At 40.8% G+C, this 16,434-nt stretch overlaps 2 protein-coding genes across 2 annotated transcripts in view; one reads left to right on the forward strand and one right to left on the reverse strand.

The window, feature by feature from the left end:
• cep104 (centrosomal protein 104) overlaps positions 1-6,907 on the reverse strand; it is a 42,299-nt gene extending 35,392 nt beyond the window's left edge. Inside the window, exons 1-7 of the mRNA XM_061074404.1 lie at positions 6,810-6,907; positions 6,289-6,407; positions 6,002-6,166; positions 5,628-5,766; positions 4,272-4,334; positions 1,344-1,420; positions 708-888 (exon numbers count right to left, since the gene is read on the reverse strand). Coding sequence (XP_060930387.1) covers positions 708-888; positions 1,344-1,420; positions 4,272-4,334; positions 5,628-5,766; positions 6,002-6,166; positions 6,289-6,401 — 738 coding nt within the window. The 5' untranslated portion in view covers positions 6,402-6,407; positions 6,810-6,907. The remainder of the gene's footprint in view (positions 1-707; positions 889-1,343; positions 1,421-4,271; positions 4,335-5,627; positions 5,767-6,001; positions 6,167-6,288; positions 6,408-6,809) is intronic.
• A 1,476-nt stretch (positions 6,908-8,383) lies between these two features.
• Positions 8,384-14,047, forward strand: lrrc47 (leucine rich repeat containing 47). The gene is made up of 7 exons (XM_061074403.1): positions 8,384-8,976; positions 9,628-10,089; positions 10,172-10,288; positions 10,966-11,081; positions 12,479-12,581; positions 12,735-12,824; positions 13,672-14,047. Exons 1-7 carry the CDS (start codon positions 8,407-8,409, stop codon positions 13,894-13,896), a joined length of 1,683 nt encoding a protein of 560 aa, XP_060930386.1. The 5' UTR covers positions 8,384-8,406; the 3' UTR covers positions 13,897-14,047.
• The last annotated feature ends 2,387 nt before the right edge of the window (positions 14,048-16,434 follow it).

Consider the following 16,434-nt stretch of genomic DNA (forward strand, 5'->3'; position numbering starts at 1 on the left):
GACCTAAACCTATTTTTAGAGTCACATTATGGGGAATTGTCTTCCTTATGGAGACAAAAAGCCTGTCCCCATAACTTAAATCAGTAAATGTTAAGATGAAAATATGTTTGTAGGTTAACATTAAGGTTTAGGTCAAAGTTAAGTTAGATTAGGGTAAGGGTTATGGTTAGGCAAGTAGTAACTAGGGTTTAGGTCTCCAGGAATCAATATATATTCAATGTAATGTGTTTGTGTGTGTGTGTGTGTGTGTGTGTGTGTGAGTGTGTGTGTGTTTGTTTGTCCTCAAACAGACACATTCTCTAAATCCCCTTAACACTACAATGTAACTGCCGTAGATAAATACTACCGCTCTGACCTTAGAACTCTGCTGTTTTCAAATCACTTGATCGACTTAATGGCTGCAGCTCTTCCGTTAGACAGCATGGAGCCGTAGAGCTGGGGGGGAATTACCTTCACTTTGTCAAATGTTGAAATCAAACTTCTCAAGATCACACATCAACAGGTCGTATTTTGTGTGCTTAATCTGTGCAAAATGAGGAATGTAGACTACTTTTTTTATCTGTTGAAGTTCTTCTCGTCCATTGGTAACTCACAAAGACGCTGGAATACTTGCACTGCAGTCAGAACACATCCTCATATTTTTGGGGTATTTTTCTTGACCATGTAAGCAAATATTTGTTGTCAGTGTCCCCCGGCAGCTAAAGTACCTTTTGCAGGTCAGCGATGGCCTGTCTCAGATACTTGGCCTGCTCGTATTTCTCCTGCTGCACCATGTCCTGCTTCTGTTGGTCCATGAGACGGATGAGGTGAGCCACTTCGGGGTCCTGGTACATTTCGAAAGCCAGGTCGTCAAAGGGGGAGAAGGACTCATATTTGCTGGGTGTGAGACTGAACACAAAGATAAAGAAAAACATTAAAGATTCTAAAACATGAAGCATTAAGAATACTGTTCTGTTTTGTTTTTAATAAAACATGTTGAATGTTGAAAGACAGAGTCGCTGACTTAGTGGCTAAATTCATTTTAGAAAATGCCAGCATCGAATAAATGTCATTATCATTAAAATGGCCTTTTGTTGTGCAATTCCTGATCAAAGGAGAAAAACAAGGACCGACCCCCTGGGGAGAGAGACCCTGAGGTGAAGCGTCTCTAGGGGGGTTGATACATTAAAGCCAAAATAACTTATTTCGAAATGTGTTTTCCTCTTTGCACCGGGCTGCCACCTGCATTGTCTTCGAATGCAAGTGACCTTGAATGGCTTGGTGGGCTTCCACACTAAATGGCTCTGTTGAACAATGTTATTGTCACAAGACAAAGAAACTAGGGTTCAATGGCCTGGCCTCACCCCATGAAGGTTGTGTCCAAGGCAGCTTCCTGCTGAGTACAATTGAGGTAGTGTTCGATCAGCTGCTCTCTGCTTGGCTGGGGGTAAACAGATGGACAAATTACTCACACGTGCACATATACTCTTATAATGCCGTGCTCTGATAGACCAGACCACTGCTGTCTAATCCCATTCATTTTAAGATGACACTCCACTTTACCAACTGACCATTACACTGCTCTTATCAAACGTGAGTATCAGCCGGAAAGACTCCACCGAAAATATCCCTGGACCTTATGGTGGCAGTAAACCAATGCTACTCACTCAATCAAAACCCAATCATTAAGTAATAGGTAGCAAAAAAATGTTACACTGTTACCTTGTTTTTTCATGTGCAGTATTCCTATTCATGTGCATGTGTGGTGTACTTATTGTGTTTTTATGTTTCTATGTTAATTGTATGCACCAATAACCAGAGCAAATTCCAGGTAGGTGTAAACCTACTTGGCAATAAATACCTTCTGATTCTGATTCTGATATAACCATGTTTAGCATCACTTTATGTGCATGGCAATAACTGAATATACTTAAATATATACAGTATTAGTCCTATTATCATTGTCATGACTACTTCTATTGGCAAAGATTCTGCAGTCACTCCGTATCTATTTCACACTTTATTTTCACTTAGATTTTTAAATACTTAATACTGTTTAACATTGTTTTATATTAAATTGCATACTGTACTGGTATTGAAATCTTGGAGCAAGCTGGCGAAATAATCTTATATTATCTTACAGTATGTAATTATCCTTCCTGGAATTAGAAAACTGAAATATAGAGGAGAAAAGCAAGCAAATATCAAGTTTAACCTACTGACTGAAGGTGGGGTGGGGCTCAGGTTGTGTCTGCGTGGGCTGATCACATGTTGATAACACTACATTTTTAATTAGTCTACACTTGGTTATGCTTAAGTCATTTCCTGCAACGTGTTCACAGTGCGATTTCATGATCACTCCCAGTGACAGGCACACAGTTGTAGGCTTCTTTTGACAGTCCCTCAAACAACCACTGCAGAGGCCCAACAGGATTATCCCCTGTATTCCCATTGGCCAGTAAGCCACTGAGTGTAAACATGCAACCTCTCAAAGGTTCTAAAGTTGAAAAAAAAGAGTGCATAGCTATGGGGTTAAATAATATTTGCTTTAACTGCGTGTTAACCTTTCAATTAACTTTCTAACAGTTTCAGCCCGCAGGCTTGCTAAGGGGTTTAACAGGCCCGATTTAATCAAATTACACACATTTAAAACACAGGAAGAAAGTACAGGTATTTTCTCACTGGTGGTATACGTTCATACATATAGTTCTGGTTTATTGGTCCAGGTTTTGACATGTTAGTCTTGGTCACCAAGACACCAAAATAGTGAGAAGAGCGGAATTTTGTTTTTAAGTTTGTAAAGTGCCTTAAAAAAGGATCCAACAGCAACATAGATTTCCCCAAAAATAATTTCCAAAAGCAACAATGAAAGAAAATATGGTTGGAGAGTTTCCTGTCAATTAAATGGTCAGTGAATTACTTCTTGAATGATAGCTGGAGCGGGGGGGGGGGGGGGGGGGGGAGAATAAGAAAAGCACTGGTGTAAACAATAAAATCAGCGATGGCTGTATTCCATTTAGCTCATGTGTATACTCGTCCACTGCCACACTGTCAAGAATTACATAGACACTTAAACAGAATTGAGCAGTTGTTTATGTGAATATTAGCATTTGGGCTTTTTCCTACTTTGTCTATTCAAAAAATCGAAAGATCAGAGTAACAGTGTGATGTCGAGTTAATGGAGGCCATGACGCAGCTTCAGCATCTTTGTGTCAACTAGAAAGCTTCTGCTTGCCATTCACTTTCATATTTAGCTTGGCCAGATACACCCCCCCCCCCCAGAGGCCTACTGACATGATACATGTACTTTTTTACTTTTTCCCATAAATTGGTTGAAATTACCCATTTAAGCTAAAATATTTACGTTCTCTGTATCCACAACACAGTGTCCCTCCTCTGAACGAACACAACTTCCGTCCATGACGCAGACATAGGAGACGGAACCCAACCTCCATGCGTGATCACCGGTGGAGGTGCTCGGAGTCGGATTAGTGGGGCAACAAAGCACAGCTTGTTCACTGGAATCTGTGGGAGTGTGTGTCCCTGTCTTCCTGTATCTCTATTTCTGTGTGTATAAGTGTGTGTGTGTGAGTGTGTGTGTGTGTCTGTATGTTTTAAGGTGCTCTCTCTCCTCCCGGACCTGTCCGTCTGCAGAACTATCTGATTACGCTGGCTAACTAAAGGCCTCCTGTGTGATTACATACTGCCCTCCTTTTCTGTCTCATTACCACATTCCTGACACATATACACACTCTCCTACTCACACACACACATACATACACACACCATTCAGGTAAACATGTATTCATATAGTGTATACATGGTTTACAGCTACTTTATATAGGTGTCTCCAAAGATGTGTAAAGAATATAACGTCATCGATACATCCTCTCCATAGCGCAATCTAATCTACACTTACACTGAGTCAACTATTCTCTAACGAATTTAACATTTTACTTTATTCCAGGTTATTGGGTTCTCAATTATATTGACAAAACAGAAGGAAAGTATTCATACAATTTTGTCCATATCCAGCAAAATTGTTATTTATTAAATACCAGGCTTTATGAAGAATAATTGAATGAAAGAGAATCTGTAATAAAGATTTGCACATTTGAGGGGCTGTGGTGTCAGTGAAATGATGAAACATTAATCCAGCAGTTTCTGAGTGACACATGACAAAGCAACATTTCACCAAAAACCTAATGCAACAGCGCCACCTACTGCTGCTGTGCAGATTCCGATTCAGTGGTGGTTGACAGGTGAGGAGAGGTGTGTTTTTGCTCACTTACAATTGTGTTAAAAGCATTGCCATCCAAAGAATCTCCCAGCACATTAATGGCAACCAAAGCAACCTGAAATCATAAACAAGATGTTGGTGAGGTGGATGAAGAAAACAGAGAGAGAAAAAAACAATGTGTGTGATTAATTGGTGAGTACTGGGAGGTTCAGAGTGGAGTTAAAACCACTGAGAAAGGTTCTAATGGTTTTCTGGACCCAGACATACTGATTCATGTTGTTTTAGGTATTTTCATAGGAATTGTTTACATTGATAAGAAAATAGAATAAAACCAGCCGTATATTGGGAATACAAAATATTAATTAGGGTTCCACGATTACAGATTAAACAAATAATTCTCTAAAAACAGAGAAAGCAGTAAAGAAAAAAACGAAATAAACATATAGAGTTTACAAGGGTTATCAAATTAAGAAAAGGAAAGAAATCATTAGGTTTTTTAAACTGTGACCTGCAAACATCTGGTAGTCAGAGGGATCAGGAACATCACTTTTGAACTCTGTCTGACTGGTTATTATAAAGAAAATCCTAATCTTCAGCAGTTGTGAGCAGTGATTTAAAGATAGGTAATGAGTTGACAAGTCTAATCTCGTCAGGCAGGGAGTTCTAGAGCCTCGGGCCCTGACAGAGAAGCCATTCTTGACCTCGGGACAGCTAACAAGGACAGGCCGGCCGGTCTCAGGGTGCAACTGGGATTGTACGGAGTCAAGAGCTGTGAAATGAAGGTAAGGCCCAGCCCATGTTGAGCTTTGGAAGTTATTAAGGAATCTTAAAATCAATCCTTACTTTAGGAGGCAACCAGTGAAGGGACGCAAGGATTGGTGTGATATGAGACCTGTGGTTTGTTTTAGTTAAACTACGAGCAGCAGCATTTTGAACAAGCTGCGAACGAGTTGATATTTAATAAAGGACATTTGATTGATTTCGATACAGGAATCGATAGATCTTCAGTTTTTCTGTAAATAAACTTAATGATTATAACTCGTTATTTCAGCACTTTTGAAAATACAACTGGTGAAGTTTTGCAATGTATTTTCAGGAAATTCATTCTCATGAGCATCTAAAAAAGCAGTAATTAGTATACTGTAACTATCAGGCACTTTTACAGCTGTTTCATATCCACTGTCTCATGTCACCACCACACATTTACCTAGAATTGGAGCAATCTGTCTCATTCTATCTTCTAATGCAACCCAGTAAGTTATGGAACGTAACACCAAAACAGGTTATTTCCTTTTTCACAACCCACAATAATCAGAGCTGTGCAGTTTGCATCAATCTTCTGTACCAAGCTTAAGTTACAGGCAGTGGAACTGTGGTGTAGGATCATTGCTAGAGTTTGACACAGTACCTGATTGTGTTGATTGTTGCTGTTGACGTGGTTCTTGTGAAATGTTATTCTCAGGTAAGTTCCAATGGCGTCAACGTAGACCGACTTCAGCTCCCGAGCTATGAAGCCCGTCTTCTCATTGTCTGACAGAGGCACATACCTGTGGTGAGAGCACAGTGTTGCTTTCAGCTCAACTAATATGCTGTGGTACAGTTTATTATCATGTTTTTTATCATTTAAAGTCTTTTCCAGACTACACTTGTCATTTGATCATTTGAACTATGACAACCGCAAAATTCAAATCCCCTCAACCATCTAGCCTCAGACTTAAAAATGTAAAAATATACAGGAGGATACGAGAGGAAAACTGAGCATGACTCGGTCAGCGGTCCCACCCGAGTCTGCGAAGCTGCCCTGGAGAGCTGGTTTCAGGGAGGGAGTCTCCAATGTGGAACTCCACCTTAGCTGGGATCAGGTACTGGTGGGCGAGAAGCTGCAGCTTCCTCACCCGACTTCTCTCCACCAGCTGGAGAGTGACGTGTTGAGGGTAAGAGCACAGCCTGCAGAACATATGATTCACATAATGTTGAGTTTCTTGAAGAGGAAATAATACTTTTTAGTCATTTTCTTTATTCAGGAGCAATCTAAGAAAAGTGCATTCTATAAAAACTAATTGTATTACCTGCTGGATCTCCAGCCAGTGGCTGTGGGTGCATGGACCATGAGCTCCTTGGCATTTAAGTTGCCCTCATGACTTGAAGAGTTGACCACAGTGAATCCTATCTTCCCTGGCATCTCTCTCTGATGGACACCGACAGAAGCAACAAACAAGAAATGTATTTCTTTTTCCATATCTGATAGTTAATATCTGACTGAAAACACTTGTTTGTTTCTCAAAGTAAAGTAACGGGTCTGGGTAATAAAACAATAACAATACTTGTCACCGTAGAGTTGTCACAACAGCAATATAGCAACAGTTCTCTGTAGAGAATATTAACTGTCCACAAATGTGACAAACACCAGCTTCTTGAATAAAACACAGACTTCATCCTTGTTTATATTGGCGTGTTGAGCAGACATTAGCTAACCGCTGCTAACACTTCACCCCTGCGATCACAGCTAGTCCTACAGTAGCTGTGTGTATCAGCTGATTTGAACTGACTCCAGTAAAACGTCCTGACACTCTCACGACCCTCGTCCTACCTGGTGGGGATCAGCGGTTCGGACTAGAAAGAGAAGTCCTTCTGTGTTTTTACAGAAATCTGTCCCGGAACATCAGCGCCTAGATGACAGCTCGTGGAGCCGTCTCATCTCCATAACCACCGCTGACAACAACTCCTGCGGACATGCGCAGTGGAGGGAGGTCCAACTGTCGCAGGGGGTTGTGGGTGATGTAGTTGTATTTATGGTTCTTGGACATAATTGCTTATTTTTCTTTAAACGTACTCAAACCTCCGGTTGATTTTGCTTGTGGCCACACTTTACCGCGGTGTTGATATAGATAAACATTCAGAAAACGTTGTTTGACACGTTTTCACTACTTCTTCCGGTTCCTCTGAGTCATGAACACCTAAACGTCCAATCAGGCGATGATGGCACAGGAAGTAAAAACTGGTTAGCAAAATAAAGGTACAACGTGTAACGGTGCTTTCAAATCCCTTTAGTTTACTGTTTAGCAGATTGTGTCATAGACTTCATTCTTAAGTCATTGTCTCTGTATGGTTAATTTTAAAACCAGGAATGCAGAATGGCAAACAATCCTCTAATTCCACAGGGTTTCGATATGAATTTAACAAATGTACAACTTTTCAATGAGCATCAATAAACTGTTAAGTCTTTTTTTGTTCTGTTTTCTCTCTATATTTATGTTGAATAAACATAACCACTTAACCATTTAACATAACCACTGAGAAAGGTTCTAATGGTTTTCGGGACCCAGTCAGTGTAATTCATATTTATTTATCTCCATGATGTTTATTTAACTGCACTGTCACTTTAGCTTGGCATTTTTGTTGCAAAGTTTGTGTACACACGCTTTTAAATAAACAATTCACCTTTTTATGTTCCTTTCAATATATGTTTCATTTTACAGTATTGATTTCATCACTCTCAAAACTAAAATATAGAATAATTCATCTAAATATGAGAAGATACTGAAAGTAAAGTTACAAAGGGACTTTCGGTAAGAGCCAATAATATTGTAATTGCATGATTCTCTGGGTGATATTAATTTCCATCACACCTCCTGATGATCAGGGTTATTTTGTACGGAAGAAGATTAGGGCCACTGTGTAAAGTGAGTTCTGAGTTTAAACTCAGAATTCTGACTTTTTTCTCAGAATTCTGACTTTATTCTCATCAGAATTCTGACTTTTTTCTCAGAATTCTGACTTTAAACTCAGAATTCTGGCTTTAAACTCAGAATTCTGACTTTAATCTGAGGAGCACAGCCCCCCCACACTGCCCTGGGTGCATCAATGTGTCGCCGAATTTAAGAGGAGCTGTCGGTTGTATTGTTGAATGGTTTTAATTCTGACTTTAATCTCAGAATTCTGATTCTGACTTTAATCTCAGAATTCTGAGTTTAAAGTCAGAATTCTGAGAAAAAAGTCAGAATTCTGGGAAAAAAGTCAGAATTCTGAGTTTAAACTCAGAACTCACTTATTTTTTCCACAGTGGCCCTAATCCTCTTCCGTAATTTTGAGACAGAAGGGCAGGAGGAATAATATTGTATTTTGAAAAGGGAAAGCGGAAGTCATGTGGTCCACAGTGTTCGCCACAGTCACCGGAGTGAGGCAGCATGGATGACATGGAGACTTGGCCGGAGATAGAGAAAGCTCTGACAGAGAGGAGGCGTGAGCTGGTTCTCCAGGGTCTCCTTGTGGACAGGAGGATCTCCGCTCATGGCGGACTCACCACGTCCATCTACTCCCTCACCCTGCTCAACTACCTGGAGGTGAGCCAGTGCCCGAGTCTGACAGCGATCCACGAGGACATCCGGCGGCTGACCAACCTCCAGAGCCTCATCCTGTGCAGGAACAAGATCGCCTCCTTCCCGGACGTCATCAGCCTCCTGGGCTCCCTGAAGGTCCTGGACCTGTCGGTGAACGACCTGCAGGTTCTCCCGGAGGGCATCACCCAGCTGAGCGAGCTGAACACCCTCAACGTGAGCTGCAACCGCCTGGAGGAGCTGCCCGCCGGCCTGAGCCGCTGCTCCAAGCTCTCCACCATCAACGTCTCCAAGAACCGCATCACCCGCTTCCCCGCGGACCTCTACTCGGAGAAGCTGGACCTCCTCAGCTCCCTGGTGGCCTCCGACAACGCCATCGAAGAGCTGAGCGCAGATGTTCACAAGCTGTCTGCTCTGAAGGTGGGCCGAGGAGCGAAGCCCCCCCCATACACACACACACACTGCCCTGGGTGCATCAATGTGACGCCGAATTTAAGTGGAGTTGTCGGTTGTATTGTTGAATAGTTTTAATTGTAGCTGACGATGATTAACAAGTGGTAATATACAATGTGTCCCCTCAAGTGTCAGATCTTTAAACACAGTCTGGTGGGTAACACCCCCGCACAAGAGACTGGAAGACAGTGTTGACTCAATAGGGCTGTCACTTTTTATTCAAAATCCCAACATTCAGACCTGGGAGGGGTGGGTATTAATACTGGATTAAGAAAGTGTGTAAATCACTAATAAGATACACAAATCAAAAGGGGAAGGTGTGTGGCCCTCTCAGAGGAGAGCAACCTTGTTTGTTTGTTTGATCTACAAAGTGAAACAAAGTTTATTTTTCTTTTATAGCCTCAAATAATATCTTACTTTTCTTCACAGCCACAACAATTGTATAGGGCCCCCCTCAGCTTGTGTTTTGTTGGCCCCCCAAAGTTTTTTTGATACACCCCTGCTGGAAAGTAATGTGTCCAGGCACCCTTTAAAGCAATATTCTCTGGTGTGTCGTTGTGTTTCCTCACATGGTGCCAAACTCATTCGGTCTTGTCCTCTTCTTTACTGTCTTCCCAGGTTCTGGATCTCTCTGGCAACAAGCTGAAGGAAATCCCGTGTGATCTGAGCGACTGCCCCAAGCTGAAGGAGATCAACTTCAAAGGCAACAAGCTGAACGACAAACGCCTCGAAAAGATGGTCAACGGCTGCCAGACCAAGTCCATCCTCGACTACCTCCGAGGAAAAGGAAAAGAGAGACAGGGAGAGGATGGAGGTGATGCAGAGGGCGGACGCAATGTCGATAAGAAGAAAAGGCAGCAGCAGAGGAAGAAGAAGGACAAGGCGGCAGACGAACCTGATGAGGTGGAAGAGCTGAGCAAGATGGTGGTGAGGATTCTCCATGTTTCGGAGGCGCCCACAGCACTCACGGTCAAAGTGATGGCGGAAGTGAAGGATGTTCGGCCCTACTTGGTGTGCTGCGTGGTCCGGGGCATGAACCTGAAGCCTGGGAATTCTCTCAAACGGTTCCTCGTGGCTCAGGTAAGATCAAGACCTTCACACAGTGGCAGAGCGCAGATCGTATTGATTATAACTAAAAAAGATTTCCCTGTTGTTTTTCTAGACCAAGCTTCACGACGATTTGTGTGGTAAAAGGACCACGGCAACCATTGCAACTCATGATGTGCAGCTTCTCAAAGGCCCACTGACGTATGAAGTCAGACCCCCCACCCAGCTAAAGGTAGGCAGATGCAGAAATACTAGGGACGGGAATCGGCAGGGACCTCCCCATAAGATCACGATACTTAGGTGGCGATATGATATGTATTGCGATTCTGTAAGTATTGCGATTTGATATTACAATTTCTTGCGATTTATTATTATTTTTTTTTTTTAAATACTGGACCATGAATTATACCTTGAATTAGTATTTTCATTGTAATTTTTTGTCCTTCTTCAATTTGTTTTAATTGTAACCATTATAGCCATTTATGTGATATTTGTATTATTTACTGTTATTTTATACTGCCATATGTTCAATTTGGAGAAGGTTCTTGTATGTATGTGAATTGATTTAAATCTATAAAACCAATTAGTATGTCCAGAATGTTTTTTAAAAAAGGAAAAAAAGGAAAAAAAAAACGATTTGGGAGGCAGTGTGGCGATTTAAAAATCGTCATTCACAAGAATCGCGATTCGTAACTGAATCGATTTTTTCCCCCATCCCTAAGAAATACTGGTTCATTATTTTTAGTATCAGTTTTGAGGCCACACCTACAGTCAAATATGTCTCTTTTGCTAAAATAAATTCAAATAAACAAAGAGTTTTAATGACAGAAAGAAGAGTCTGCTGGTTCCTATGTTTAAGTTTGTATGTGGTGCGTTGGGATTGTCACTCAAGAACATGATGTCCTACAGATTGTGTCACTGGGCCGGAAGGAGATGACGGCGGTGGAGCTGATGAGACACCTCCACCTAGAGGCCGACGAGCTGAGGAAGCAGAAGAAACGACAGAATGTTACCGGACTCCACAAGTTAGTACAACCGACAGTACAGCGCGAGTTCGATGGCTTTTCAGTTTACGGCTGTTCCTGGAGTAAATTGAGGAAGCTCTTCAGATGAAACCTTATAGATGCTCTCGTCTTCAAAATAAAATTGTCATGTCGTCTGTATAACAGCTGTTATTGTTTGAGCGCGTGAAGGCAGTAGAAGTATATCGAACCACAGCTTTAGCCTGATTCTGTTCACCACTATGTTTCTTAAGCAGTAGTTACACACCCAGTGACCTGAACGCATTGTAAGGAATCACAACCTTTTTAATCAAGCGTTTTTATCCAGAAGGTATATCTGCAATATGAAATTTTGTTAAAATTACAGGATTATCATGCAAAAAAAGATGGCTAGCTTGCTAACGCTAGGGCGATCCGTCTTCTTTTTTTTTTTTAAAGGCTGTTGATGAATAAGACCACCATAATACATTGAAATGATATCAAACTAATATATTACAAGCAGTATCGTAATTTTTAAATCCTTATTTATGGTGAAAATACTCTCTCCCAGCTCGCTGGTGATTCGCAAGACATTCTGGCAGATTTCCATACCACTAGATTTGAAGTGAGGGTTGGAAAAATCTCTGTTTCCCGGGCTACAAAGCCCCAGCCCTTGGTCCTCCCCCTCCGTCCCAACAGGTATTGGGACAGCCTGCCCCTACACGTGAATGGCAAAACAAAGGGGAAGGGCTAAGGGGTGAAATGGGATTCGGCCTAAAGCTGCATGCACTGCAGTTTCTCTGAAGGATGTGTATGCGTGAACGCAAATGTCGAAGTGAGTCCATCTGTAGTTTCTGCAAACTCTCTCCACCTGGCCTCCTAGTATAAAGTCCACAGAAAGTCCCGGAGCAGTCGAGAACACAGCAAAGGATCCACCTGGATTCTCTAAGTTTATGTGGGGGAGTTAATGACGCTTCTAACACACAACAGTTGCAAAAAATAAAGAAAAAAGGAAACAATTATCTCTGGGTGAAAAAGTGGTGTCACTCAGGTAGAAAACATCTGACGAAGATGTCGAGAGAGTCTGTGGTGATTAGAGCCGGTGTTGATGTGCCGTAAACAAAATCACGTGATCTCCGTAGCTGAATTAACATGATCTGATCCTGCCTCCCTGCGAATAATTCGTTTTCTGTTGTGAACGCGTCTGAGCAGAAACACTCGGCTGTGTTGTGCATAAGTGAAAAGCAAACTGCGGAGAAAGTGTCCAGACCCAATTCTCTGGAAATCCTCCTCAGGACATGTCTGAAACAGCTTGAATGATACCTGCAAAATCAAAGCATCTTAACTGTGTGTGACGGCTTCCGGCCTTGTCAGAGCTGGAGAGACTCTCTTTTCATACTGTTGTCCCTGTCAGCTAGTCTCTCATCTCATTTCTTTTACAGATACCTGCAGCTTTTGCAAGGAAAAGCCTTCTATCCCTGCCTAGTAGACGCAGAGGGACTTGTGATCTCATTCCCACCTATTACCAACAGTGAGAACACCAAGGTGTGTGTTTTCTTCCTCTTACAGAGGGTTTCATGTTTAATCATATGATATCATATAAGTATGCTAGCCACATATTTGTACTGTTGCCCAATACCTGTCTCTTTTCATTATATCATATTATTAATAACACAATCATGGGATTGTGATTTACAGATCAAGAAGACTACCAAAGAGTTGTTTTTGGAAGTGACCAGTTCAACCAGCCTGCAGACCTGTAAAGACATTATGGACGCTCTGATCATAGTAAGCTTCTCCTTTTCTCCTTGTCTCCTTCCTCTCCTTTTTTTTTGTTTTTTTTTCAGTCATTAAAGACTAAGTTTGACAGGAACTCCTTGGTCCAACTTGGGACAAGGGCAAGCGGCATCTTTGACAGCATGGGTATATAGTGTGGAAGTGAGACTCAGACCTGGTACTAACATCCAGTCCTGAGTGATCCAATCACAACTGGTCATCACTGAGTGCAAACACTTCACCCATCCCTCCATCGGCATAGTAGTAATTTGATAATGAGTGAATTTCCATTTTTCAGTGAACTATCCCTTCAATGCTGTCCACTTGTGATTGGATTTCTCAGGACGAATGTTTTTACCAGGTCTGAACAGGGCCTCACGCCTTATTTTCAGAAGATGGAAAGAAGCTTATGAAAAGGACTGATATTTAGATGTTGATACCCTGCTGCAGTTAGAGGTCATTAAAGAGCTCCTAATGTGTTTCAGTGTCACTGAGGACACTGAAAACACTGTGGCTTTTCCACGCTGAAGACTGCTCACACTTTCATGCATTTTTGTCCTAAATGCTTAATTGAAATAAAGGGGCACAGAAAAATACTAAATTCATTATTCCAATCAATATAACTAGATATACATGTCCATACTAATTCCTTCGAACTAGGCTTTGGGAGTGGAGTGTGCTCTCTCTCCTCTGCCTGTGTTCATTCGATGCTCTGTGTCTATTTTGGACCTGAATCTCAGACAAGAAATGCAGTGTATCCAGGACACAAAGCCATTTCCTGTTACACTCTTATCTCATAGAGGCAAGAATCCCCAAACCACACACAGGCGTCTAAAGGCTGTTTTCTGTTTCATCTCAGAAAATGGCAGAGTTGAACAAGTTCACAGCGGAGCATCGGGAGGAGGCGGGGTCAGACGGGGAAGGGGAAGGCCCGCCCGAGCCGGCGGCGTCTGTGGAGACCTCCAGCGAACTGATCGTCCAGCAGGTCCGAACCGTCGACCAAGACGGGAACCTGAAGGTCGTCTACCCGTCGAAGACCGACCTCTCCTCCCACGACATCAGCAATTTGACCATCGTTTGGTAGTCGTGCTGTGGACAACCTGCGATGTCTGTATTTAAAATGTGTGTGTAATTGGATTTGCAAGTATGTACCAAGAAAATCTGCAAATATGTATTCATAATCCATGTGTTTTATTGGATTTGGACGTTTGCAAATAAATATCTGCAAATGCTTATTCAGATTTCTTGTTTGTAATCAGATGTGAGAAGTTGGATTTGAAAATGTGTTAAGAAAATATCTTCAAATAAGTATTGGGATTTGCTCAGGCGGCCTCTCAATTCTCCATGAGTATTTTACACTTGACTTCTGCTACACTGGTGCAGTGGCAGATCTGCGAATATGTGTTGAGATTTTTCAGTTTTCTGGAGCTGCAGCCTTCATCCCACTAGGTGGCGGTAGCTGTTAATCTCCATTTATGCGTTTACAGATCTGTTTTCAGATTTACATATATAAATACACTTGCAAATCTGAATACCTATTTGAGGGTTTTTTCTTTGCATATCTTCTGAATATGTATTTGCATATATTTTCATGTACAAATCCAATTAAGCACACATGGATTTTGTACATAATTCCAAATCCAATTATACACACACACAGATTTTAAAGACAGATTTAAAGGATGTCTTTACACATTTTGAAATCTGTTTACATAAATTCTTAGTACAAATTTGTAGATCCATGTGCACATAAAAAAAAGGATTGGAGATTCTTTTACACATTCATAAATAGTTTTGCTTATAATGTCTTCATTGATTTTATCATTGGACATTTACAACATGAACAAAATGTAGAGTGAATTTGGGTTATCTTCTCTAACCGCACCAGAGGAAAGATTGGACATATCATACTCAGAGGAGACATGACAGCTATTATTGTTCTTTGTGCCAAAAAAAGACAATTCTACCTGAATCTGATAATCTGGGATAATCTTTTTTTTTTTTAAAGAATGAGAAAATGACAGAAAGCTTAATGTATATTTAATATGTATATTATATATTTTGTTTTTCCTAAAGAGTCCAAGCCTAAATAAATAAACTGAAATTAATTCAAAACATTCTCTTAAAGGTGTGTTACATTTTCAATCAAATCAATTAAAATTCAATCAACAGCAAGAAAAATGTATGAGATTATTCATTCAGTAATTCACCATTCTACTGGGGCTACTCAGGAACAAAGTCCTTGCCGGTGACAGACTCATCATCGATCACTCTGTTGTCTTCTCCACACGTTTGGTGAAACCAATGGCTGCAGTCCACAGGACAGACTCTGTTAAATGGATCAAATCTATCCCAGAGAGCAAACTGATTAAGTGCTAGTTAGCAAAGATTCAGTTTAAAACGGATAGGGACAGACTGTAATTTACGTTAACTCCTGTCTGACAACTGCAGATGATATGCTACATCTCTTTAACTTATCTTTTATTTTTACTTGGGGAAGTTCCTAAATATATGTCTTCCATTTAAAGAACTTCCAATGACTCTCCCAGATTACACAAAGCATGCTGTCCCACATGATCATTCAATTTTTTTTTAAACTCAATACATTTTTGGTTGCTTGAATACGTCACCAACATTATTTGATAGCAATTAGGAGGATTGTCTTGTTTATGACACATTTATATCCTTAACAATAATCTTAGATTGTGTTGGAACCATAGACTGTAGAAACAGGAAATGATCCAACTGAAGAGTAGGTGTCCCACATTACCTGAATTCACCCAACATGCTTTTACTTTGTAATCATCACATCTTTGATAAATGTGCATCTTTTTTAACCATATGCTATTATAATTAAAGAAAAAGTCCTTTTGCCATAACCACTTGATCAGCATGACATTTTCTAAATACGCTTATTTTTGTATTATTTACCACCGACAATTTAATGTTTACCCAACGTTGATATTCACATTACTAAAAGTTGTTGACATCTACTCATCAACACCTGGTATTTTCCCTTTAAGCAGAATCAGTCAATGTCTGGTTAAATAAACTCTTAAATGCTTCTGTTTTCACTCATTCTACAGCATTTCAAATGTGTTCTGTCAACAGGATTAGGCATAAACAGCTGAATCCATCTGCACCCGGGCCAGCACCGAATCCATTAAATCTTTGGTGCCGATCTAGGAATGTATTATCACTTTCCTTCACATTGCACGATGGGGCTTTTTTGTCAATTACTCAGGATATAATGGATCTTGCTGTAAACAACGTACTGTATTTAGGATCGTTTGTCCTTGGAGGAGCAATGTGCTGTATACCGAGTGTGATTTAAGCTTTTTTTTTGTTCAATTGTAACCACACACTTCTTTCCAATGAGTGTTTAACTCCTCGCTTCCTGTGCAGCAGATTTTAAGCTGCTGATCGAAGAATTCTTTGCAGGAAGACTAGTTATGATTTTATATTCAGGGCTTCATGTAGGGTTTGTGTCAAGTTTATGTATAAAGCACATTTAAGAGTTGACCAAAGTGCTGTACAATAAAATAAATAATAATGTTTGAAATAGCAACCTGTATGGGCCTAAATCTACCATATTGGTATTCTAGTATACCCATCTGGAATG

The sequence above is a fragment of the Limanda limanda genome, chromosome 7 (assembly GCF_963576545.1).
Source record: "Limanda limanda chromosome 7, fLimLim1.1, whole genome shotgun sequence".
NCBI lineage: Eukaryota > Metazoa > Chordata > Actinopteri > Pleuronectiformes > Pleuronectidae > Limanda > Limanda limanda.

Excerpts from the sequence above, each read along its gene's own strand:
- lrrc47 (XM_061074403.1), top strand. The coding sequence starts at position 8,407 with ATGGATGACATGGAGACTTGGCCGGAGATAGAGAAAGCTCTGACAGAG. Across the intron at positions 10,289-10,965 it reads GACCCCCCACCCAGCTAAAG|ATTGTGTCACTGGGCCGGAA; the intron begins GTAGGCAGATGC and ends GATGTCCTACAG. Across the intron at positions 12,582-12,734 it reads CCAACAGTGAGAACACCAAG|ATCAAGAAGACTACCAAAGA; the intron begins GTGTGTGTTTTC and ends TGTGATTTACAG.